Source organism: Sciurus carolinensis, chromosome 4 (assembly GCF_902686445.1).
Source record: "Sciurus carolinensis chromosome 4, mSciCar1.2, whole genome shotgun sequence".
Lineage (NCBI taxonomy): Eukaryota > Metazoa > Chordata > Mammalia > Rodentia > Sciuridae > Sciurus > Sciurus carolinensis.
Window position 1 is genome coordinate 165,075,840 of NC_062216.1, and position 24,088 is coordinate 165,099,927.

The 24,088-nt window shown below is 52.5% G+C and overlaps 2 protein-coding genes across 6 annotated transcripts in view; both read left to right on the forward strand.

The window, feature by feature from the left end:
- The window catches only part of Hmgxb4 (HMG-box containing 4), a 32,939-nt gene extending 26,038 nt beyond the window's left edge, over nucleotides 1-6,901 (forward strand). For all 5 annotated transcript variants that reach the window (XM_047550832.1, XM_047550833.1, XM_047550829.1 and 2 more), the window contains 2 exons: nucleotides 4,181-4,303; nucleotides 4,768-6,901. In XM_047550832.1, the coding sequence (XP_047406788.1) occupies nucleotides 4,181-4,303; nucleotides 4,768-4,812 (168 nt within the window). In that variant the 3' untranslated portion in view covers nucleotides 4,813-6,901. The remainder of the gene's footprint in view (nucleotides 1-4,180; nucleotides 4,304-4,767) is intronic.
- A 2,920-nt stretch (nucleotides 6,902-9,821) lies between these two features.
- The window catches only part of Tom1 (target of myb1 membrane trafficking protein), a 29,621-nt gene continuing 15,354 nt past the window's right edge, over nucleotides 9,822-24,088 (forward strand). The window contains exons 1-3 of the mRNA XM_047550758.1: nucleotides 9,822-10,068; nucleotides 21,507-21,591; nucleotides 23,510-23,588. Coding sequence (XP_047406714.1) covers nucleotides 10,017-10,068; nucleotides 21,507-21,591; nucleotides 23,510-23,588 — 216 coding nt within the window. The 5' untranslated portion in view covers nucleotides 9,822-10,016. The remainder of the gene's footprint in view (nucleotides 10,069-21,506; nucleotides 21,592-23,509; nucleotides 23,589-24,088) is intronic.

The following is a 24,088-nucleotide window of genomic DNA, read 5'->3' on the forward strand; positions in this document are numbered from 1 at the left end:
AAATAAATGCCAAAGGCCACAAGAGATGAAACTATATCTGAGTTCTTTGGCTAATTTCTAAAAATTCAGCAGGTATCAAAATAACCTGAGCACTCTCATGGAGACTTATATATGTGAATAGTTGGAGGGATTTCCAGAATATATTCTCTGGTACTCATTTATGTTTTTCATATTTAATCATTCTTATGTTTCCTAAAAAGCTAGAAGTAAAAGTGGTTTGATTTTTTTGTTTTGTTTTGTTTTTTGCGGTGCTGGGGATTGAACCCAGGGCCTTGTGCTTGCAAGACAAGCACTCTACCAACTGAGCTATCTCCCCAGCCCAAAGTGGTTTGTTTTGAGCACCTTCCATATTCCAGGTTTTCCCAGGTAATTCCACTTAGTTTGGCAGATATTTGTTGAATACCTAGGCATTCTTCCAAGAACTTGGGGAGTAGAAAATCTAAATAGCACAGTATGCCAGTCATCAGGAAACTTATAATACAATTGGAAAGAGAATATTTACATAATCAACCAATTGAAACAGGTTGGGGATTTAGCTCAGTGGCAGAGTGCTTCCCTAGCACGTGAAAGGCCCCCCTGAGTTCAGTCCTCGGCCCTGAAAAAAAAAAGTGAGGAAAAAAAGTCCAAAAGTAAACAAAGTAACAAACTGAAACAAACTACCTTCTATGAAGTGTTGCTATGAAAGTTATATACCCAGCACAATAGTCCCTACTTGTGGGGGATAGTTCTAAGACCCCTGAGGATTCCTGAAACTGTAGATGGTACCAACAGCCGGATGACTGAGGTGCCCGCTTAGTATAGTAACAAGTGGGCGGTGTACACAGTGTGGATACTCAACAAATGGTTGGTTCACACCCTGGGCAGGACTGAGTGGAACACAGATGTCATCATACTATTCAGAACGACATGGAATCAAAAACTTATGAATTTGTTTGTTTTGGCTTTGCTTTTTGTTGTTTGTTTGTTCTGGTTTTGGTTTTGGTTTGCAGTACTGGTGAACCCAGGGCCTTATGCAAACTGGGCAAGTGGTCTACCACTGAACCCTGATAATTCAGCCCTGAATTATTTATTTATTTTTTGAATTTTCCTTTTTTTTTTTTTTAACAAGGTTGACTGTGGATAACAGAAACCATGGAAAGGGAAACTGGAAACCATAAATAAGAGGCAACCACTGTACCCAGCAAAGGAAAAGAACTTTGCAGATTCTCTAGTCTGCTTATTTTTATAACAGTTGTATTGAGATATAATTCATATATCATAAATTTTACCCTTTTAAAGTACAGAATTTAGTGGTTTTTAGTGTATTCTCAGAATTGTGGGCCATCACTATTATCCAATTCCAAAACATTTTCACTACCCCCCTAAAAAAACCATACCCACTGGGAGTCATTCCCCATTCCCTCTCTAATCGGCTTTTTCCCCAGTTTAATTACTTGGATATAATTTTGCAATTTCTATGTGTCATTTACTATTATTTACTTTATAGATTAATCTGTCTGTGCTTTTCTAATGGGGTCCTTGAAATCACAAAAATGATCTAATTTTTTGCTAATGCACATCATAATGGATATATAACTATCAAAATAATCCCTGAGCATGGTGGGCACACTTATAATCCAAGTGAGTTAGGAGGCTACGACAGGAGGATCGCAAGTTCAAGGCCAGCCTCAGCAACTTAGTGAGACTCTGTCTCAAAATATAAAGGACTGGGGGTGTAGCTCAGTAGTAGAGTACCCTTGGGTTCAATCCCCAGTACCTCAAAAATAATCATCCTTAATGTTCATCTATATGCCACCTAAAATCATGTATCACAACTTCAGGGAACCATGATGTATGTGGTCTGCTAACTCAGCACCTGAATGCCCGAAGCTCATGAAGTTCACTGAGTCGCACAAGTTGACAGCTGCTGGCAGCAGAGCTGCAGTGGCAGCCCGGCCAGCCTTGCCTCCACCTGCCTTCCCATCTTCCACCCAGTGCTTGCTTGAGCAGTTAGGAGACTGATGAGGACAAGAGGAGGCAGGAGAGGCTTTGTGAAGGGAGGTGGCGTTCAGATTCGACCTTAATGGATGGGAGGACCGTGTCCTGCAGGGGTCCTGGAGAGACGCTCCAGTCACGGACACGGGGGCTTTCCAGAGATGGATGAAGGCCCCTTGGAGGCCGGGAACCCCATCCCGTTGTAACCAGCCGTTTTATGTATTGGGGTTCCATAGAAAGCTTTATTTGAAAAAGAGTTGCACTACTAAAGTGTTGAAACCACAGGTTTTATTACTTTAGCAGTGAATTTGGATCGTACAGTGCATTCGGTGGGAAGAAAAGGCTGGAACCCAAATTGCAGCAGGTCTTCAGGGACACTGAGGTCTCTCCTCTGCTGTTCAGGAACAGGAGGGTGTGATCAAATCAGAGGTCCCAATTGGGCTTTCTCTGAGAACATCTTCTGTTTTAATTTACAATTGAAAAGACACCAGAACTGGGGAGGTTATAATAGTTTAGACCTGACAGAGATTTTAACTTAATTCAGCAGATTATTGCAAGTGGCATGTGAATGGACAGGAGTTGCTGATGGGCCACCCTCCCACAGCTTCTCCCAACTCCCTGTGGCTGACTGTTACTGTCTGTGGGACAGCAGCCGTTATTGAGAGGACTTTAGAAGGTGTAGGCTGCGTTCCCTGCCCTCGAGGGACTTAGAATCCACCCAGAGACAGAGTTGTAAAGTCTTAGCCATGGGCGCAGGTCCTAAGTACTGTCGCTGGCTGCTGACTCCCACTGAGGCTGCTCAGCCAGCTTTGATTCAGAGTACTTTATGTAGATCAGTTCTTCAATTCACACTGCAACCTGGGAAACAGCGTTATTATGTCACGAAAGAAAAAATGGAGACGTAGGTTGAGTTGCAGTTAGCCCCTAAGCGTTGAATCAGACTTGGATTTGAAGAGTGACTTCAAGGTGCAAACTCTTAACCTCATGAAGAAATGTGCCCCAGAAAATAGAGAGGGGAAGGAAGAGTCAGCAGTGGATGAGGCCTTGGCACTGGGCAGCTGTGGAATGGTGAGGATTTGGGCAGAGATATGGAAGCTGAGAGGAGGGCAGGTTTGGCTCTTCATGGCTTGTTGACATTGAGCAGTGGCCATCAGGAGAGACCAGCAGGCTGCCAGAGCATGGTTCTGGAGATGAAGATGTTGGTCGTAGTAGTAATAACTTCTGATGTGTTTTGAGTACTTAGCAGCTACCAGCTACCACCCCAGGTACATCCCTTACCTCAACCCCTTGCTGTCGGCACTCCATTCTGCAGGCACAGCAACTTGCCCAGGTTCCAGAAGCAGCAAGTGTGGGACCAGGATCTTGACCGAGGCAGGCCAAGTCCAGAGCCATTCTCTAAAAGACTCCACTATGCTGCCTCTTGATGATTTCATGTCCTCACAGTGCTTCTGATTGAAGCAGACTGTGTAGGAACTGGGAAGTCGTATTTGCAGCAAGCAGTCTTAACAGTTATATAAATAATAGGAATTAAACAAAGTGTTAAATTTTGAAATTAATCAAATGCACTTCTTTTTGAGAGTGAACAGTTCAACCTAGAATAACATTATCGGCTATCAAAAGCCACATGTGGGGCCGGGATATAGCTCAGTGCTAAAGTGCTTGCCTCACAGATATGAAGCCCTGGGTTCGCTCCCCAGTGCCACTGAAGGAAAGACCAAAACAAAACGAAGAGAAACAAACACTCCTCCCCACCGCCCCCCCGCAAAAAAGAAAAGGCCACATATGTAGAGAAGCACATATATCCTCATGTAAATGGTAGTGTGTGGGGTTGTAGGTAATCACATTTGAGCTGTATTCATGGAGTTCATAACAGATAAGCTTTTGCATTTACGATCTCACAGACCTTCCCAGTTGCTCTCTGCAGTAGGTGAGGCATATTTCACCAGGGGAGAAGAGAGCCCAGCGACTTTCCCAGGACCATCGAAGATAAGATGGGTTAGGAATATAGAAAGAAAACCTGAAAATATGTAGTAAGAATTGTCCTTTTAAGCAACTTAGAGTGATTAAAGGAGAAACCTTCCATTTGTGCTGTAGTTCTCATATCATGACTAGAAGTGCCCAGAATTTTAAAAGCCATGTGAGAAGTTAACCAGAAAACGGAGAGAGCATGGAGAGCGTGATTTGAGTTAGTGTCCTCTCCTTTCAGGGCATGGTGGCAGTGTCTGGCAGTTTGTCAGTGCTTCTGGATTCCATCATCTGTGCCCTTGGCCCCTTGGCATGTCTGACGACACAACTACCTGAATTGAATGGCTGCCCCAAACAAGTCTTGGTGAGTTTTCCTTGGATTTTTAGGGCGAGGCCCTGGAGATCAGAGCGGCCCTGCCTTACGGGTGCTGTCAGGTAGACTGCCAGGCGTTCTGGTTTGCTGTGCGTGGCCGGGGGAACGTGATGCTGCATTATCAAACGCATGTCGTGTCAGTAAAACTAGAAAACATGCCATTTCCCCAGAGGGTACTTTGGAGAGAAGCAGTCTAGCCCTTGAGGTGCTGCGACTCCTGCACTTGCCATTCGCTCTTCTCCACACAGACAGTGCAGGCGCTTCACTGGGGTTAGTGGGAGAAGGCGTCAGGAAAGCCCCTAGCTGGGCAGAGAGCAGGATGCCACTGCCAGTCCTCCTCACCCTGTGTTCCTGGCTCCACTCTCTGTCTCATCTCTCTCCCCTGAACAAAGAGACATGTCTCAAGAAGCCACAGTGAGTGCTCTTCAACTGAACCTTTTTTCCTTGTTTTGCAGTCAAACACACTAGACAACATTGCTTACATCATGCCTGGACTGTGACAGCAAGACCCCTGGGACAGAAACCTTACCTACCCTTTGTGTATAGGTTTGTGTATATGTGAACTGTCCAGACCCCTTCACTGGCCTCTGGCTGTGGGTTTTACATTTTTATATCTATACATATATATATATGTATATCTGTATATATATAATGTACAATATATACATAGGACTGTAACTACTTAGCTTTTAATAATTTTATGAAATAGCAAAGGTTTAGCCAAGAGGAATCTTTGGCACGAAGTATGGGCTTGGGATCTTTATTCTCTTGTGGTGGATAAATCTGCCTTAAAAATCAGTGTAACTCGGGACTGGGGGCTTGTTCTGGGTGCCAAGTGCATCTCCTTATGGATAGCTAAAATGTGATTTTTTTTTTCCAAACTCAGTTGTACCTCCAGACCCATCACTGACCATTTGCCTTACCTGTCTAACAGTCAGAAATATAATAGGATAGATTATGGGAGGATGCCAGCTGACCTGAGTGCAGCCTTTCAGCCTGCGGTGACTGAGGTGGGAGTGACGAGGTCATTCCCACCGTAGCAGTTGGGGTGGGGTAGGTGGACTGAGTAGGGGGTTCATTCCAGTTCCTACTGCACAAGCGTCCGTGTCTCAAACTTTATTGTAATCATTGGTACCATTGGCAGCCTCAGCGGAGGCCAAGGAGTTATGTGATTCCTGGCAGCAAAAATACTGGCCATGCTGCCAGTGCCACCAGTTGAACCTGCATGTATTCTCTCAGCTGACCCAGAGTCTGTGGTCCGCAAAGCCAAGAGCTGGTATCTTTCATTGGCAGCATTAGGTTGGCCACCAAGTCCTCACAAATTCTGCTGCTTAGTTGCTTGGTGGTTATGGAAGATAGACTTTGCCCAGCATGGTTCTTGGGTTCATCTTTACAGTTCCCCTGGTGGGCAGATACAGTGTTCTGCATTCCACGTGTAAGTGAATTGCAAAGAAAGTACTCGATTCTCATGTAGGTTTATTTATGTGTGTGAATGTGTATTTTAATTATGTGTATTTAACTCTTTAAAATTTCTTAGATTTTAATTTATCCTGTAAATTTCTGTATATATAATTTAATAACAAAAACTTTCCACCAGCAACAGCATGTGGAAAATTTAGATTTATCATTTCTCCCTCCCTTCCTCTGGGCTGTTCCAAAAACTCCAAATCATCTATATTTTAAGGTATTGTACCTCAAAAAGGAATCATTATGTTGGGATTCTAATTCTCTATAAAGAACTTCATGGCCTTCAATAATGTTGAGAAAATGAAATTAAAAAAAAAAAAGTTGCCATTCCTAGCTCCCCTTATTTCCAAAACCCCAGACCTTCCCAGTTGCAAAGAAGACAGTCAGATACTTCAAGGAGAGTTTTATAGTTGGTGTGAGATTCGCTACCAAAGCCAAGCTCTGAGGCAGCTGTGCTCTCCTCCCTGGCCTAGTCAGAGCAGGACAGCACCACAGTTACCTCTGGGGACAGTGCGGCCAGCAGGCGTCCTGTTCATTCCCCCCGTTCTCCACCAGTGTTGCAGCACTGTGCTTCCCAGAGGCACCCGGCTGCCGAGTCCCTTTCTCAGCTCGGAGCAGTTTTAAGATTTAATCCAGGAAACAGAGAAAGAAACAGGAATGTTTAGGAACTAAAATCAAGAGAAGCAGAAGTCTTAGCTTGATTTCATGTGTCAGAACCTTGTCCCATGCCTCATCGTCCAGCGGAAGTTTCCTGTCCGACACAGGGTGTGGGAGCAGCAGGGAGACTCGGTAGTACAGCAGAGCTCGCTCCTGCCACTGTCGTTTGTGTACCTGAATGAAATCCCACTGAGGACCCACTTTTTGTTTGTTTTCCTTTGAAACCCAGTCCTGTTGTATTTGTATTTAAGATTTGTACACATTTGTATAATAATCTGTACCTTGTGGTATTTGGTACTATTAGAGGAAAAACTTTGGATTCAGGCCTTCTTGCAGTTTTTATATCATTGTTTTATTTTGTTTTTTAAATAAATTCTAGTGGTTTCATCCAAATCCCATTACAGTTGTATAAAGAAATAAAATTTTGTACTTATATTATTAAAAATCACATTTTTAATATTTGTAGTTCAGTCTCAGGTGTCTTTTCCCTAATTGTGCTAATCATAGTTGCTACAAAATCATAAAACTTCTTTCACACTTTACCCTATTATAATATTCTTTTTTTAAAAAAAACTGGAATACAAGTCAAGTTTCTAATCTCAACCATTAACATATAAAACCAGTGACTCAGATAGCTGTGGCTCTGTTTATTGGCAATGAAACTGTATTCTTTGATGTCGACCTAATTCAAGAAAAGATCCATCAGTCTTGGGTAAGGATCATATCTATATAATTTGCTAAAGATGATACATTTCATGCTGTTTCACTACTGTCTGGTCTTAGTGATGTTGGCTAAGTCACTTAACTTTTATATAGGTTTCCAAAGTCTCATCTGTAAAACAGAGTAATTTCACTTCCCTGTCTCCAACCCAAGCCTGCAGCCAGCCAGCCTGATGTCAATGTTTAGTAATATTACAAACATTGAATAAATGGAAATTTGACTTTTCAAGGTAAAACACAAAGTATTAAAAGTCATAAGTAGGTCTTAGGGTGTAGCTCAGCACTTGCCTACCATATGCAAGGCCCTGGGTTCAGTCCCCAACACCCGCACACACAAGGACATTTTAAAGGCGACATCTTATGGAGAAACAGCAAGAATGACTATCAGGCTGACTACACACTTCATCTCTCTTCACCCTCTCAAAAGCCTTTGAATAGCATTCCCCTTTACTGTCTCTGAGGAGAAGGATGCAGGAAAGTACCTTTCCTAAGTTCATATAGCTAGTAAATGGCAAAGTGAGAATGATACTGGTATAGCTGCCCCAAAACCTAGGCTCTTTCTACCCTAACCTACTTTCAAACTCAAATCCTGCATATGATTCATCAAGATCCTGTTTCCTACGATCCTGATTGCAGGAATGCTGAGATCTTTTCCTTGTCCGGATGTCCAGCAGGCTCTCACTTTTCTCATTCTGTTGGCTTCAGATGTTAGAGGCAGTGTATCTTGAGTAGTCTCTCGAAGTCCATGAAGGGTGTGGATTGCATTTATGCAGTATGTCAGTCTTACGGTGCTTGACATTTTTACCTTAGTGAAGCTTGACATTAATATAACACACATCCAGAGGAAAGATTAATTTAAATTGAAACAGATTTTTTTTGTGGGTTGGGGGTCCGTACTAGAGATTTAACCCTGAGGCACTTTACCACTAAACTACATCCTCAGCCCTTTTTGTTTTTTATTTTGAGACAGAATCCCTAAGTTGTTTAGGGCCTTGCTAAGTTGTAGGAACTGGCCTTAAATTTGTAATCTTCCTGCCTCAGACTTCCATGCTACTGGGCTTACAGACATGCCCCTGCGCTCGGCTGAAACAAGACTTTTTACTGGATGAATTTGTTCCTTATTAGTATACTTTTAAAAAAAAAGTTTTGATCAGTTTAATAATACACTCAATTTTTACCATGTATATCCATATCTGCTGTTTTGATAAAACTGATGTATTTCCACTTCTGTAGGAATAGCTATATGGAATGCATGGAGTTAATGTGATTCTGCTTCCTATTTGGGAATATTTGTTTTTTTTTTTTTTCTGATTTTCTGCCATGAAGAATAAAGCTTAGGAGAACTTCAAGCAAATCACCATCCAATAGGGGGATATTAATGAAAGAACCCAAAAGTTCACGTTCAATATACTCCATCCAACCAAGCAGTATGCTTGAATGCAGAAAGACAGAAAGTAACTGACATGGAGTTAAGTGCACACACACCCTTTACAACCCAAAGACCACTACTGAAAGGCAGACTGGCCGACTCAGATTTTAATATGCTCTTCATGGGGTTAAACAGGAGTAGCCATCAAAATAGACACAGTATCCCAGTCGTCATGGAACATCTATCCTGGTAGGGAGAAGGGCACTTGTTTACAAGTCTTAAGAACATTATTGAAACACTTCAAAAGTTTTATATTATACAGGAAAAATGTCCCATGGCAGCTCAAACAAGTGAATGCATAAATCACAGAAGTGACTGACAGTCCTAATTTAGGTTTTCAGTCATCCAAAATTTGTACAAAATCAATTTAGCAATTTGGATTTGGAAGTCACAAACGTCAGTATCAATAAATTCTAAAGCTCCCTGCAGTAGCCCAAACTACCAAGGCAGTGGCAATTGTATGTTTTGGAGTGGTCAGATGAAAAGGTTAACAGCCAACAGTTCAGGTGTCTGGTGTGTAAGCATAACCGACACATGCACAGCAAGGAAGGCTGAAGAAGACACTAGAATCACAGAGCTGGCAATGTCCTTGGGGATTCTTGAGGTCTACTGTTGTAACTCAGGAATCTCAAAAACTCCCTGGTGTTTTAAGCAAAATTGGATCACTGCCTTTTCATCGTCTTCAATTTTTCAAAGGAGCCTGTGACCTAAAAAAGTAAAATGAATTGGTTAAGAGTCCTTGATCTAATTCCTGTATCCAGAGAAAATTAGCTTGTTTGGATCACAGGGTAAATTAATGGTAGAGATGAGTGCCACCTGCCCCATTCATGACTGCATCAGTGTTCACTACTAGCCCATCAGTCATAAGGGACAAATCCAAGTCCTTGCCATCTAGTGGAAACAGGTGAAACGGATGCCCATTTGGAGCAGGGAAAACCCGACATCAAATAGGAGTAGTCTTATCGGGCAGGGGCAGGCAGAACCCCATTCTCAGGTTAGGGGTGTAGTCTCAGCGAGGTCAGGACTAGAGATAGTGACATTCGCACTAGAGTTGCGAGTTTATGCTTAAACTTCAGGTCATTCCCCGACCACAGACCAGTCTTCCGATGGGGTTGACACCTTTAGGCCACGCCCCTAAAAGCCTACTGAAAGCGCCAGGGGCGTGGCTTGGGAACACGCGTCCCAGGCCACGCCCCAGCCCTCCGACGTGCGTGACGTCCGCCGACGCCGAGGGTCTGCAGCGAGGTTGTCGCCCTCAGACTCAGGGCGTCCGCCTCGCCGTCAGGGCGGGGCCTGTGGCGGAGGCAGCGCCTGGGCCCCGCCCCCGTCGGCACCTCCCCGCGGGCGGTCCGCCGCGTCACGTGACGGGTCGGCGGCGCTGGCGGTTGCTGTCAGCTGATTCCCGGGTTGGTCGCAGCGGCAACCGGGGCGATGGACTTTCTCTTGGGGAACCCGTTCAGCTCTCCGGTGGGACAGCGCATCGGTGAGTCCCTGGAGCCCCGAACAGCTCCTCCCCCGTGCTCCTCACTCGGCTTTGGTCCCCGAGGAGCCTCCAGGTTCCCAGTCTCAGCGCTGGGAGGCTAGGAGGGCAGTGAGGCTGGCGTGTCGTTGTCCCGCCCACTCCCCCGCCCACTCTTGATTGACAAGAACTCAGGCCACTAGGAAGCCGGGCTGGGGATGGATGCTTGCGAGTGCCAATAGGAAAGGAGAGAGGACGGGTCCAGCGGCCGCGTCTCAGCCAATGTGCGCGTGCTGGGGTCCCGAGCGGAGGGAGAAAGTTTTCGGGATTAAAGGGACAGAGTGATTGAGCAGGAGTTGGTCGGTGGGCTGCTTCCCCGGCGTGCTCTCCTGCGGGCCCCGCTGCCAACCACTTTCTGGCTCGCCACGCTGCCGGGACATGGATACCTGAGCGGGATCAGATGTCCCTTCTCCCTAGACCCAGGAGGCTAGGACTTGGCACCTGGGGCGACTTGACGGAGGGACTCCGAGACCTGTCGGCCGGTCTCGCAGACCCGGGGCGGGCTGCCGCTCGGAGCGACCTCGCCTCCAGAGCCCTTCTCTGGCGCGATCTCGGAAACCACGGGTCGGCCTCCCTGGCCCCCAAGTGGCTGTGCAGCGAGCACCTGCCGAAACGTGCCGTTCGCGGGAGCCCAGGGCTCCAGGCCCGCAGCATGATGGTGTCTCCGCGCCCTGTCGACAGGACACAGAGTTCTGTGCCAGAGCCCCTGTGCTGAGGGCTCCTCGCCTGTCGTTAGGGGTAACAATCCCTTCTTTGGCTTGTGCAGATTAAACTCGTTAATAACGTGAGAACAGAGAGCAGTGCCCAGCGCGCGGCCAGTGCTATGTAAAAGAAAGTCCCAGTATCGTTGTTACTGAGATACCACCAAGTGGGGATCGTGAATACTTGGAAACCACCCGGCAGAAGGTCTCTAGGTACCCATTCCCAATCACAGGCCAAACCGTCACTTCAGGGACAGTCTGGGTGTGGTCCAGTATTGTATGAAGCAACTCTAACGGCCCGAAGTTCTCTCATCTTCTTGATAACTTTTAAACTTAATCCATATTGGGAAAGTGGCTTCTTTTAAGTAACACCTCCTTTCCATTCTTAATGTTTCACTGACTCAGCTGTGTTGTAATGGCCACAGGATTATGTAATGGCCACAGGAGTGAAATCATCTCAGGTCTACGGACCAACGTGCCCTTTCGAGAGTAAAGCTTACAGGACTGGCATCCCTGAGGACAGTGGCTTCTAATGATACCAGTAGGACGAGAGTCACTTAACTCTCAAAGTTACCCAGCCACACACATGCCTTGGTGCTTGCCTGTCGCCCTGCCTGGAGTGTCTGCTCCTGCTTCCCCTCTGAGCAGCTCTACTCATCCTTCAGGACACGTGGCGTCCCCTCCTTCCTGAGGCCTTCCCTGACCCTTCAGGTCCAGCCACTGTTCCCTGCTCTCCCAGGCTCCTGCCTGCCAGACTCCCTTAAGCTGTGGCTGTCAGTGTGGAGCAGGCTAGTCCCCAATAGCGCCTGCACAGCGCAAGCGGACATAGCCTCAGCGCTGGTCGCCGTCATCATTGGCATTATTTCTGCCATCGTCACACAGATGCACCACTGTCCTCTTGTATTTGCAGTCGTGCCTGTCTGTCCCCTCAGCTAGACTGGACTTCTTGAGCGCAGGAACTGCCCCCCACTAGCCCAGCACCAGCATGATGCTGGCATCAGGAGGGAAGAAAGCAGAAAAGTGACATCTTGAGAGTAAATACCATGTGCCAACCATTCTGCTGGGGTCCTTAGTATTCATCTTGGTGACCCTGTGAGCTTTTGCTACTTTCCATTCCTCCAAAAGCAATTCTGAGCGAAGGGAGCCCTGCAGGTCTCACGGCTCCTGGAGCCAGAGTTCACCCCAGCCCTGCTTTTGCACCTCCCCACTGGGCCCCAGGCGCTGGGAGCATGTTGCGAACTCACCTCAGTGCAGCCCGCTGAGAGGACGTATGGCTCCACCCACAGAGGAGGACATGCTCATGGGTTTGTACACCCTTCCAGGACACTCACCGTGTCAACTCCTGGAGGGCTTCCCAAGGGCAGCAGCCCATGGCCAAGAGAAGCCCGATTCTTAGTAATAGGTAAGGCAGACGAAGCCCTCTTCCTTCCAGGTATTCCCTGAGAACAAGTCTTAGTGTATATTTTATAGACAGACGTCAAAAGTCTTCCCGGGGATCCCATTTTTCATCTCTGGCTGTCAGCTCACCCCTGGCACTTTGAGTCCAAATCCCAGCAGCTTGCTGTCATGGAGCTGCAGAGACGGAACACAGGCAGCCCTGGGGCCCGCCCTGGTAGTCTGGGTGCTGGATACTGGGCGTCAGGAGAGAAGAGTACAGACCTGAGACAGCCCTGGAGCCGAGGAAGGTCAGAACTGCCCCAGTCCACTAACTCCTCCCCAGGGGACCTTCAGAAAGGAATCGGAACTGAGCGACCCCCAGTCGCTTCCCCTTTGGGGAAGATGGACTGGAAGCCAGAGTGGCAGTCAAGCCACATGATGGAGGCAGGAGAGCAGCTCCAGTTCCGGTCCTCCTTTGCCTCGCACCCTGTCCTTTGCCCTTCTCCTGCCTGTGACCTGAAGGCACCACCACTGACCCTGTCCTTCCCAGAGGACTGGTGAGGAACAGGAGGTAGGCGAGGAAGGACGATGCTAGAAGAAAGAAACTGACGCTGTTGAGAGGAGAGAGCTGAGTGCACAAGGCCCAGCGGACAGAGTTCAGAGCCTGCGCCGCCAGCCCTCCATGGTGCACTGGGGGCCAGCGCCCCACCACCCTGGGGTTGTGAAAGCAGGGACCCAAGGGCAGGGAGCTGCGCAGGGGACTCCTGCCCAACTCTGGGTGGACCTGACCAGGTCTGCAAACTTTTTCCATAAAGGGCCCCCTAGTAAGCTCTTGTGACTGTGAGCTGTGTGGTCGCTGTTGCAGCTGCTCCGCATGGCGGTGATTGCATAAGAGCCCTAGACGGTAGGTAAATCAGCAGGCCGGCTGTGCTCCAATAAGACTTCATTTATGACGCAGGAATACAAAGTTGGCCTAATTCTCACGTCAGGAAATATTCTCCTTTGGCTTTTGTTTCGTCCATTTAAAATTGTAAAGACCATCTGTAACTCTCAGAGGGTACAAAGATGCACTGAATTTGAACTCCGAGGATGCTGAGCTCTGGATCCGAGCCCCGGCTGAGGCAGAAGAGTGGAAGGCTGTGTTCCTCAAATGGGATCAGAGCACCCACGTGGGGCGCTAAGGCCCTGGGCCCTCTGAGTCAGGACCTCTACCCTTATCTGCAGGGTGCCCCTGGATGTCCTCACGTTTTAAAGCTTTTGTTTCCTAACTCACAGATGCAGGAGCCAGATTAGAGCCCAGGTCTCTGTCTTGAGGCTGGCGGCAGAATGTCGGGACAGGACATAGTAGTAAGACCCAAGGTGAACTTGACCCAGGGACCCTCACCAGCTCTGATAATGGGGCAGGTTTCTTAACCAATCTGTTCTTCAGTTTCTCATCTGTAAAATGAGACCAATAATGGCACCTGCCTGAGGGAATTGCGTGTGCTGCCTCGCAGGGCCCTTGACCTGGGACCTGCAAAGGTGGGTCTGCTGCCTGCCGCCGTGGTGATGCTCGCTGCTGCTGCTGCTGTCAGCTCCTCAGCACAGCTGGAGTTAGTGCCAGAGCTGAGGTGCCAGTCCAGGGCCCTGACTCCAGTGTAGCCCTGTGTTGGTTTCTGTCTGGGTCTTTGTGTCCCTGGGAACGAGCCACAGGCTGGTGGCAGCCGCATTCACGGACAGGTCAGGTTTCAGCCTGTGGGGTGGAGCTGACTCTCACTTGGGAATTAAGGCCTTTGCCTGATGGAACTGGTGAATAGGTTTTGTTCCTTCACTGAGCTCAGAGAAATAAGAATCCTAGGAAGGATTTCCGCTCTTCTGGTTTTAGAAAAAGCAAAAACAAAGCCCCTCAGTGTCTTCTAATTAGCTCGGGGTGAGAAGCAGGGGGTTGGGGCAGGTTAACGCTCCCCCTCCTCATCGAGAGGCCCAGCCAGTGTGTCCTTTGTGTGCGACCATCAATCCATCTGTGGACCTGCCTGCCACCTGTTTTGTGGTCCCTCTTTGCTATTTTAATCTGACCTGGTCCTGTGTGGTTATATCCCTGAAGTCATGGCTTCCATGAGCCAGTTCATGTTTTTTCTGTCCTACGTTTAAGTAAACATGTCCGTCTGTGTCTTTGTGTTTGCCCGTGAGCCAGCCTGCCGTGTTCCAGGGTGACACGTTTTGATGCCTTGGTCCTAGTAGCTCCACGTGGGGTCCAAGCCTGGCCTCTACCTCAGAGGAGCAGGGCTCAGGTACAGTCCCTCCCCTTCCCATCTGTGTACCCAAGACAGGTGACGAAACCTCAGAGGGTCTCACACCTCACAGGACACGGGAAACCTGACCATTGATAGAGCACTAAAAAGTGCTACTGTACAAGACCCCAGGGGGCAGCAGAGCTCCTGTGCTCCTGAGGGCGAGGAGGGGTCGGAGAGGCCAGCAGGCCCCGGGCTGAGGCAGAACAGAGGGCAGACAGGGTGTCCACTGCTCAACTTGAACTCGTTTGGGTACAGTACAGCCACTGTCGTGGTTAACTTTATGTGTCAACTTGGCTAGGTCATGTACCCAAATATTTAGTGAAACATTCCAGATGCTTCTGGAAAGATATTTTTAGATGAATTAACATTGAAATCAGTAGACTTTGAAGCAGATCACCCTCCGTAATGAAGGTGAGCCTCGTCCAGTCACTTGAAGGCCTCAGTAGAAACAGGCTGACTCCCCGAACAAGAGGGGAATCTGCAGGCAGCTGCCCTTGCACTTGAGCTGCGCCTGGCCCTGGTCTCCAGCCTGCCAGCCTACCTGGCAAATTTTGGACCTGCCAAGTCACTACAATCACTTGAGCCAATACCCCCAGTCAATCAATACCCCCCAGCCCTGTAGAGAGACAGCAGAAGCCTAACACAAGCCCCTTCTCCTCCCTGCACCCAGGTGGCTGGTTGTGCCTCTTGCACTCGGGGGCAGCCCTCAGGCCCCGGCCAGCACAGCCTTCTCCCTCTTAGGTGCGTAGTTTTAGAAAACCCTCCTTTGTCTCACTGAAATTTTCTTCATTTGGGTCCTATAGTTAGTTACACCGAATTGAAAATTGTGGATTACAAAAGTAATACCCTCTGCAGGGTATTTTAGGGCTCTCTTGTGGTCCGTGGTTAAAAAATGACAAGGCAGAGGCAGCCAGAGTTTTGAGGAAGGACGGCTCACTGACTTAGGAAGCTGGTGGAACTTTCCAGGCTAGGTCTGGAAAGAACTCTTCATGTGGAAAATAGCCTTGAAGACAAGTTGCTGGCTGGAAAAAAAAGAAGTCTGCCGCGGTGTGTGTTGACTTTTTTCCTGTAGTTTTAATTTCGTGTTTATTTATTTATTTAGTGGTAGAGATTGAACCCAGAACCTTGTACATGCTAGGCAAGTGCTCTGCTCCTGAGCTACAGGCCCAGCTGTGTGTAGAAAGTCTTTTGGGGGGAAGTACTTGAAATTTTAAAAAGCCCATTTGATATTTTTGTAGCAGATAACACTGATTTGGGTGCTTACTTTGTGCTCATTGGACACAATGTGCTTAAAATGCATCCTCCTGTCTCAGTACTCTGGAAGGTGAGTGACTAGTTACATATTCTGCACAAGGACTGAGACAGGCTGAGGCATTCACCCGGGGCCACACAGCTAGTGGGCGCTCCAGCCAGGACTTGAAGTGGCATTGGTCTGGGTCCACGTCTCCTGCTGCTCACTCTTGCTCCTCACTGCTGCCCTCAGGATCGAAGGGCCTCTGGGCTTCCTTTGGTGGAAACACGTGTCCATCCAGAGTGAGTCTGTTCGGTAACAGCTCCTTCTGCGTCCCTGTCCCCTTACGTATTGGTTCCATCCTGGCAACCAGAAGCTTAACGGACAGCACAGTGGCCTGGGTCTCTTACCAGGAGAGAACCTCCCCAGGAGCCACCTGAGGGGTAGGTGCCCCCTGCGTCCAGGGGCCGGAAGTAGCTGCAAGGGAGACTGGAAAAGCGGAATACCGAGAGCTAGCAGCGTGTCTGTAAGGGCGACCAGCCCCCTGCAGCCAGTCTTTATGGGGGAGGGGCTAATAAAAGTCCAATGTCCAGCACAGGCAGGTGGGTCCCCATGCTGCCTTTCCTGGTGGCCAGCACAGCTAGCCTGTGTCCAAGGAGTCAGAAGGTCACATCACCTCAAAGTGGAGTGATCCCAGTTCTGAGGGTGTTAATTTGGAGGACAGATGAAGGAGGGACATGGAACTTTTAAAAATATTCCAAGGTCAGTCAGTTGAAAGGAAGACTAGAATTTCTACCCTGCGGCTACCAAGGAATCAATGAGTATCCTAAGGCATAAGAACTTGATCTAAATATATTTTCTAAAGGCACATGGTGCTGGCAAGTCCCTCAGTCGCCTTCAGCCACTCAGCAAACAGGTACTACAGGTTTACCTGGGCCAAGTCCATCAGGTGTGGAGGGCTGGGCAACTGGTGAGGAGCCTGCAGCCCGATGGGACAGAGTCCTTCTGAGGAGTCCACTAAGCAGGACTGGCAGCTGTGCCTGAGCAGCAAGCTGCTGGCCACCGAGGGAGGAGCAGGAGGGGAAGGGCCTCCACCAGACCCCACCTCGAGCTGGCGAGGATCCTGGGGGAGGGTGGGAAGCGGGGACACGCTCCTAGGACAGGACAGGTTTGAGGGGTCGCAGCCTGGCAGGAAGCAGAGCTGTGGGAAGAAGCGGGAGAAGGGCCAGGCCACCCCACACCTGTGCCTGGCCCCCACTTCAGGGAAGCTGTGTCACCGAGGTCCTTGCTGGAGTATGCACAGCTGGCATCCTGTGGGCGGACAGTTGTTGTGATCAGGGCCACTTTCAGCAGCAAGTACCAGGAAAGCCCCGGAACAGGCTCAAGCCTCTGCCCTGTTCTCCTAGCAAGAAGTCTGAGGCTTCGGGGCTGGTGTGACTGCTCACCGATGCCCTTACACACCCAGTCCCTGCTTGCTGCGTCCCTGCCTGGTGGCTGGTGGAATGCAGCCGAAAGTACAGGGGAGGCCAAGGTTTGGCCCCCACGTTGCATTGAGGCTCAGTCCCGCATTCCACACCCAGCGACCCTCCCCTCTGTGCCTCCTGGGAGTGGTGGGGAGCAGGGAGGAGCCCTCTGCTGGCTCTGCGGCAGCCCGTCCATCCCGGCAGCTGGCTGATCTCTGGGGCGGGGCTCGGTGAGTGCTGGTCCTCACGTCATTGTTTGCAGTGTTGTCAGGGCGGGTGAGGAGTGACCCAGTCTGGGAAGGAGGCCAGCCCTGGAGAGCTGACACAGACGGGTGGGGTGGGCGTGGTGGCCCGTTCCTCTTCTGCACCCTGGCCTCCCACTGACTCAGCACCTGCCCCCTCGGCCGTGGCTTCACCTCCTGGATGTGTAGGGCATATAACTGAGGGTGAGGCCACTTCGGTTTTGTCTCCCGTGTCGTCTTGGGTCCTAACACAGTTCAAGAGGCACACGACGTGGTGGTGAGGTGTGTGGACTTGAGACCCAGGTCTCTCGGGGCTCGAACCTCTGCAGCTCACGCACTGTGGCTGCAGACAGGTTGCCAGCTCCCTGTGCCCCAGCTCAGCGTCCGTCGTGGTGCGCTGAGCGCCTGTGTGTGAGCTGGTGCCCGCCTGCAGGAAGGGTGCATGCTGGGCAGAGGCCCCAGGAGGTGGGCAGCAGCCTGAGGAGCCCGGGTCTGAGGGTCACAGTCAGGTTTAAGCAGAGAACGCTGGTCAGCTGATGTTCAAGAAGAGCTTGGAGGTGGTGGTCTGGCCGGGCGGGTCATGAGCCCGGTCCAGAGCCACCCTGTGGGGAGGGCCTGGCGACGGCTGGAGTGGTCAGGCTGCGGGAAGGTCCGCAGCTCCCCGCAGCACCACAGAGGCAGGAGGAGAGCCGGCTCCGGGGCCCGTGGGCTGGCCGTCTTGCCCAGATTCCGGGCACTGCTCAGGAGGAGCAGGCCAGGGCGGGGTGCCCAGCAACTGCCCGGAGCAAAGCCAGGTGTGACTTGGCCGTGGCGGCACTCCCTCCTCCTCTGGGCCCACGTCACAGCCATACCTGCCCTGCCCGCCTCTGCCCTCAGCACCGAGGCGGCCGCTCCGCCCTGATTCCACATGGGCAGTCAGGCTGGAGGGTCAGACCTTTGCCCGCCAGGCACAGGCCTCTGCTCCGTCTGACTCTCCGTGAGGGGAGGCGATGTCACCCTCAGCTAGGCAGAACCCCCGCAGCCCTCCGAGCGGGAGAGTCTGCAGCAGGCCCACCGCAGAGAGGCAGGCGCCCAGACCTGAAGCCACAGGACGCCGGGTCTGGCTCCCCATCAGGAGCTGGGAGATGGCCTGCTGCCCGTCTGTCCTTGAAGCGCGGCCAGCAGGTCAGGGTCAGGGTCAGGAGTCAGTGTTTTTATTGCCCCTTCTTAAAATAGCTGGGTCACTGTCACAGTTAAAAACAAAACATGACAGATAGCCTCAGATTCCTGTGGTCAGAATTCCGCCCTGATCGGACACGCCTGCTTGGCGGGAGCCTAAGTAGTCCACGCGTCCAGCCCTGACCTGGAGCAAGCCAGCCAGCGGTGACTGGGCAGCCAGTCTCCCCGTGGCAGCCTTCCACCTGGACTGGTCAGGTGTCAGTGCTCTGGTGTCACCTGGGCCTCGTCCTTCTCTTCCTTTTCCCACTTCCTATGTTGCCACCGTCCTGCACCTGTCCTCTCAAATCTCCATCATTATCTTTTTTTTTTCTTCTCCGTACTGGGGATTGAACTCGGGGGCTCTTAGCACTGAGCCACATCTCCAGCTTTTTTTTATATTTTATTTAGAGACAGGGTCTCGCTGAGTTGCTTAGGGCCTCACTAAATTGCTGAGGCTGGCTTTGACTTTGAACTCACGATCCTCCTGCCTCAGCCTCCCTAGCTGCTGGGATTGCACCCAGCTGAAATGTCTGTCTTCTTAATGGCTCCGCCCCCTGGGAGAGCTTCAGACTCGTGCTCCGGGCCTTCAGCACCCACCTGCCGCCCAGTGCGATTCCCCTTGTCTGTAAATGCCCAGCTGCCCCTTCGCAGCCACTCTCTTTCCAAAATGACTCCATCACGTTCAGAACCTCAGTGCTCTGTCCCCAGGACAAGAGTGCTCATCACTTTCAGGGTGTGCTGGGGGTCCCAAGGGGCTCCAGCTGGGGGGCCGCTGGGAAGCAGAGGTCAAGAGAGAGCAGAGTGCCTGGCAACGCAGAGCCCCCAACCCAGCGAGAGGGCAGCGAGCGCAGGGTGGGCGCCCCTCCCCCAGGAGGCTGACACTACACGTAGCTTCGCTGGTCAGACGAGGGTGGCGACGTGCACCCGCAGGGTGAGGGTCCAACCTCGTTCTTCCTGTGAACGCCGGCGGCGTGGCAGGGTCGCTCTGGAGATGAGACCATCACTGCGGAAGGGCCTGTAGGCCAGGCCAAGGACTAGGAGCCTTGCAATCGCAGGCCCGGAGAAACGGGGGCACTTTCCAGCTTCAGGGCGTTCCCTCTGGGCAGCGTGGGGGTGGGTGGGGCCGAGCCGGCAGGAAGCAGGGAGAGGCAGGTAGGCAGCTTGGGGACGGTGGGAAAGGAGTGGTGTGACAGAAGGGGACTGGGAGCTGGAATTGGCAGGATTCATAAGCCTGGAGTCAGGAGTGACTCCAAGACTTCTGGCCCATGGGACAGAGGGTCGCGGGGACACGGCCTGTGGGACACACGTCCTCTCTGCCCACGCTCCCTGGCAGGCCTCTTGGTGGCCCCCGGTTTTGGTCAGCTTTTTCGCTGCCGTGATGGAAGGGCCTGACCAGAACAACTTTAGAGGGAAAACGTATTTGGGGCTCACAGTACCAGGGGTCTCAGTCCACAGAACGCAGGCTCCGTTCCTCGGGGCTCGAGATAAGGCAGGAGCTCCTGGTGGAAGAGGGCGGCAGAGGGATCAGGAGGCCGAGAGGTAGGCCTCCACTCACCAGATACAAACACTTACCCAAGGCCATGGCCAGTGCCCACCTCCTCCAGCCACAGCCCCTCCAGTCACCACTCAGCTGATCCCAGGGATTGACTCACGGTTAGGTTGAGTTTCTCCTCCGTCTTCATGGTCTCCCACGTGCGCTCCTGGGGACACCTCACCTCCAAACCCTGACAACCCCCAGCATGGTCTGCACACGACAGCCACTCCCTTCCCCTGGGAGCAGGCACCAGGGTTTGGGAGGTGACGGAGTCACGTCTGAGTGTTCGCTGTCCCCCCGAAGCAGGCAGGACCCTCTGCTCAAAGGGACACTTGCTCAGCTCCCTTGGCTTCTCCCGTGTGGCTGTCGGGGTGAGAGTCCTCAAGGTGGCACGTAAAGCCACCGCAGTAAGCAGTCGTGGGAGGCACGAGTCCAGCTGTCAGCCCTTTCAAAGGGAGCCCTCCGTGTCCCCACCCCTGGCCACAGTCCAGGGGTAGCGCTAACGCCCTCCCACCTCTGCCACCTGACCATGTCCTGGGCCACCAGCATCTGTCTGGCTGCAGGACCCAGGGGTGGTGCTGAGGTCAGGTCAGTTTAAAACCCAGAGTCTGGGAAGGCACAGTTTGAGAGCAGGAGTGTCCCCACCTGGCATGGGCATGTCCTGAAAGACCGGCCTGCCAGCCACAGAGGTGCCCTCCTGGTCCGCAACAGACCTGCTGGAGAACGTGCTGGGACCAGTCTCGGACCGCAGCGCAGGGCCTCCGTGCACCCTGCCACCACCGTGTCCCAGTGAAGTTAGCCCAGTCGGGGGCACAAACTGTGGCTCCAAAGGGACAGCCTGCATCACCTGTGGGTAATGCAGCCTTCGCTTCCTACATAAAGAAGGTCCCTGGGGGGTGACAGAGGAAGCTGGGTACAGTGGGTCCCTCTAGGAGGCGAGGGGCTGGGGCGGGGACAGAGATTTACTCTCCTTTTAACTGACTTGGAACTGTTTACATTTTGGACCTCGTGAATGGTTACCAATCCAAAGATACCACAAAGTCAAGAAGGGACAGCTTACAAAAATAAAGCAGTCCTGGCCCTGTTACCCTGTCAAAGACGAGCAGCCCGAGACCAGGCCCACCTAGATTGCTGACCCTGCTCCATTGGGTAGACTCCAGGCCCAGGTTTCCTCTCTTCCATCAAAGGACAGGGGTGCCCCTGGCCTTAAATGGCCACTGTAAGTGTCAAGTGACAACCAGCTAACATGTGTCAAACTGGTCCATCTTGGGTGCCAGAGAAGCTCCATCCCCTTGTCCTCTCCCATCTCTTCCCACCTTGTGCCTCCTCCCCGCTTACCCACTCAGGCCCTCGCACCCCTCTGACTGTGTCTTCTTCTCCCCAGAGAAGGCTACAGATGGCTCCCTGCAGAGCGAGGACTGGGCCCTCAACATGGAGATCTGCGACATCATCAATGAGACCGAGGAGGGGTAAGGACCCATGGGGGGTGCAGCCCGAGGACCCGCCACAGAACCGTCCACACCCGCGTTGACCCTTACCTGCATCCTGCTCTCCAGCTGGTGGCCAGGGTGTGGGAGGGGCTGCAGAGTTCCTCTGAACCCACCCTAGGCAAGAATGTGACCTTTAAACACTCTGGACCTGACCCAGGCCAAGCCCTTTCCCCGGGGGATGAGAGGCAGAGGTGTAAAGCAGTGTCCAGCAGCTGCCACCCCGCACTGCCTCCACGGCCCAAGCACAGCAGCTCCCGGGACAAGGCCAGCAAGGAGGTGGCCTGGCGCCTTTCTGCATCCCGAGAGCTGGGCCATGCGTCGGGGCCGCGGCCCCCTGAGCAGGAGCACACCTGGGCCCCTGTTCGCTCCCCTGAGACTCGGACAGGCAGGGCAGGTGCAGGGCATGGAGGGGCGGGTCCTGCGGCACTGCCGACTGTCAGCACGCGGGTCGGGACTTCTCAGAGCCGCAGAGCCCTGCCAGGGGCCGTGACGTGGGCTGCTGGGACTCAGCTTCTCACCTCTGACTAGTCAGAGAGAGAAGCGGGCAGAAAGCCTCGTCGAGCCTCTGGAAGGGCCTGGAGCTCTGTGGATGTTGTGCTGGAGGTGACTGTGTGTCCTTGGAGACAGCAAGCTCCGTCTTCCTGATGATGCAGACTGGAGCTGAGTCCTTCCGGCGTGTGACTGTTTGAGCACTTGAATGTCCCGGCACCACACGAGGCACCAGGCCAGCAGTGAGCGAGGCAGTGGCCCCTGGCCTGCGTTCATTGTCATCTCAGTGTCCTCACCACACAGTCTCCCCATCGGGTTGTGGCCTCCATGATGTGCACCTGGCTCCCAGCAGGGTGCTGGACGCCGGGGTGCACAGCCTGCGCCTGGAGCTGGGCCCCATCCTCCAGGCCGCCCTGTAAGAAGCAGAAACGGGTCCCTCTGGAGCCCTGGAGTGGCCCACAGGGCAGCAGCCATGCCGTCCACCTTCCAGCATTGTGACCAGTACCCAGATGCTCAGCTCACGGAGAGAAGCTGCTTATCTCGACTCAGCTGGAGGGGTCTCCAGGCTGGGCGAGCGAGCGCTCAGAGAGCGAGAAGGCAGCCAGGGAACCCAGTCCCCTTCCGGGCAGCCCAGTGACCTGAAGACCTCCTCTAGGCCCCCTCTGGGCTTCTGTAGCTTCCAGTAGCACCACCCTGGGGACCAAGCCTTAATACCTCGGCCTTTACGGGACATTCCACATTCCAAGTTTAGCAGTGGCCACACAAGGGCCCAGGAAGGCAGGCAGCCAGCCAGGTTCCGATGCGTGGAACCGCTATCCCCGGCTGTGCCAGGCCCTCCCTCCCTGCCCTCTCCTCTCCACTGGGCCTGACCCAGCTCCATCCTACTCCTGATCTGCCCTGGAGGCCTTGCCCACGCCTTCACTCCTGCCCAGCGCCCATGCCAGGCTCCCAGGTTCCTTGGTGTAGCCCTTGATGGGTCAGCGCTACTGGCAGGTCCTTGCTTGGTCAGACTTGAAGGAGAGATGGACAGATAGAGCACCGACCAGGCGGGACACTAGAGCACGGCCGCAGGGCTTGCACATGTGCAGAGCCAGGGCTGTGCCCAGGGCGCTGCCGGGCGAGGCCTGAGGTCGCCTGCCTTCGGTCAGGCGCTCACACCTCTGCCCAGAGGGATTCCCAGCAGGAGGCCTGGGCCTCCCGAGGGGAAGCCCTGCTGGGCAGCCCATCTGCTGGGCAGGCTTCAGAGGACTGCAGACAGTGCTTGACCAGGGTCTGGACGCTCGTGGACACATCTCCGGCACAGGGAGGAGGGGACTCCGAGGCCGTGCCAGCCTTCAGGGCCTCCTGGCACAGCCTCTGCCAGGAAGGGGGCCTGCCTGAGCCTCTCTTCCTTCTTCCTTCTGCTCAGCCCCAAAGATGCCTTCCGCGCAGTGAAGAAGAGAATCGTGGGGAACAAGAACTTCCACGAGGTGATGCTGGCTCTCACGGTGAGTGCCCATCTGTCCACCTGTCCACCCCTCCATCGGGCACGGGGCAGAACCAGTCTGCTGCAGGCCACCTCCCCTCAGGCCCAGTGGAATGTCATCCTTGGGCTCCTCTTCAGAGGGCAGAGTGATGGCAGTGTGGGAGCAGCGGCCTCCTCCCCGGAGCCACGGCACGGAGCCCGGGCCAGAGAACCACAGGCGCTCAGGAAGCCCAGGCCCAGGGAGGAGGCGTGGCAGGAAAGCAGGTGCTGCCTGGCACTTGGCACCATGAAAAATGAGCTCAGAACAGTGCCAGGGGCTGAGAACAGGTTTGCCACCATCCTGAGACTATCCAGGCCCAGGATGGGCAGGCACAGGTGGGCATCCTGGCTTCAGGGTGGTTTGGCTGGTGGGGAGGAGCATGCTGTGTCCCAGCCTCCCAGCAAGTGGCTCTGTGCCCAGGAGGGTCTGGCTAAACGGACAAGCAAGGGGAGGGAGGGGGCTCAGCACTGGTCCTGGACCAG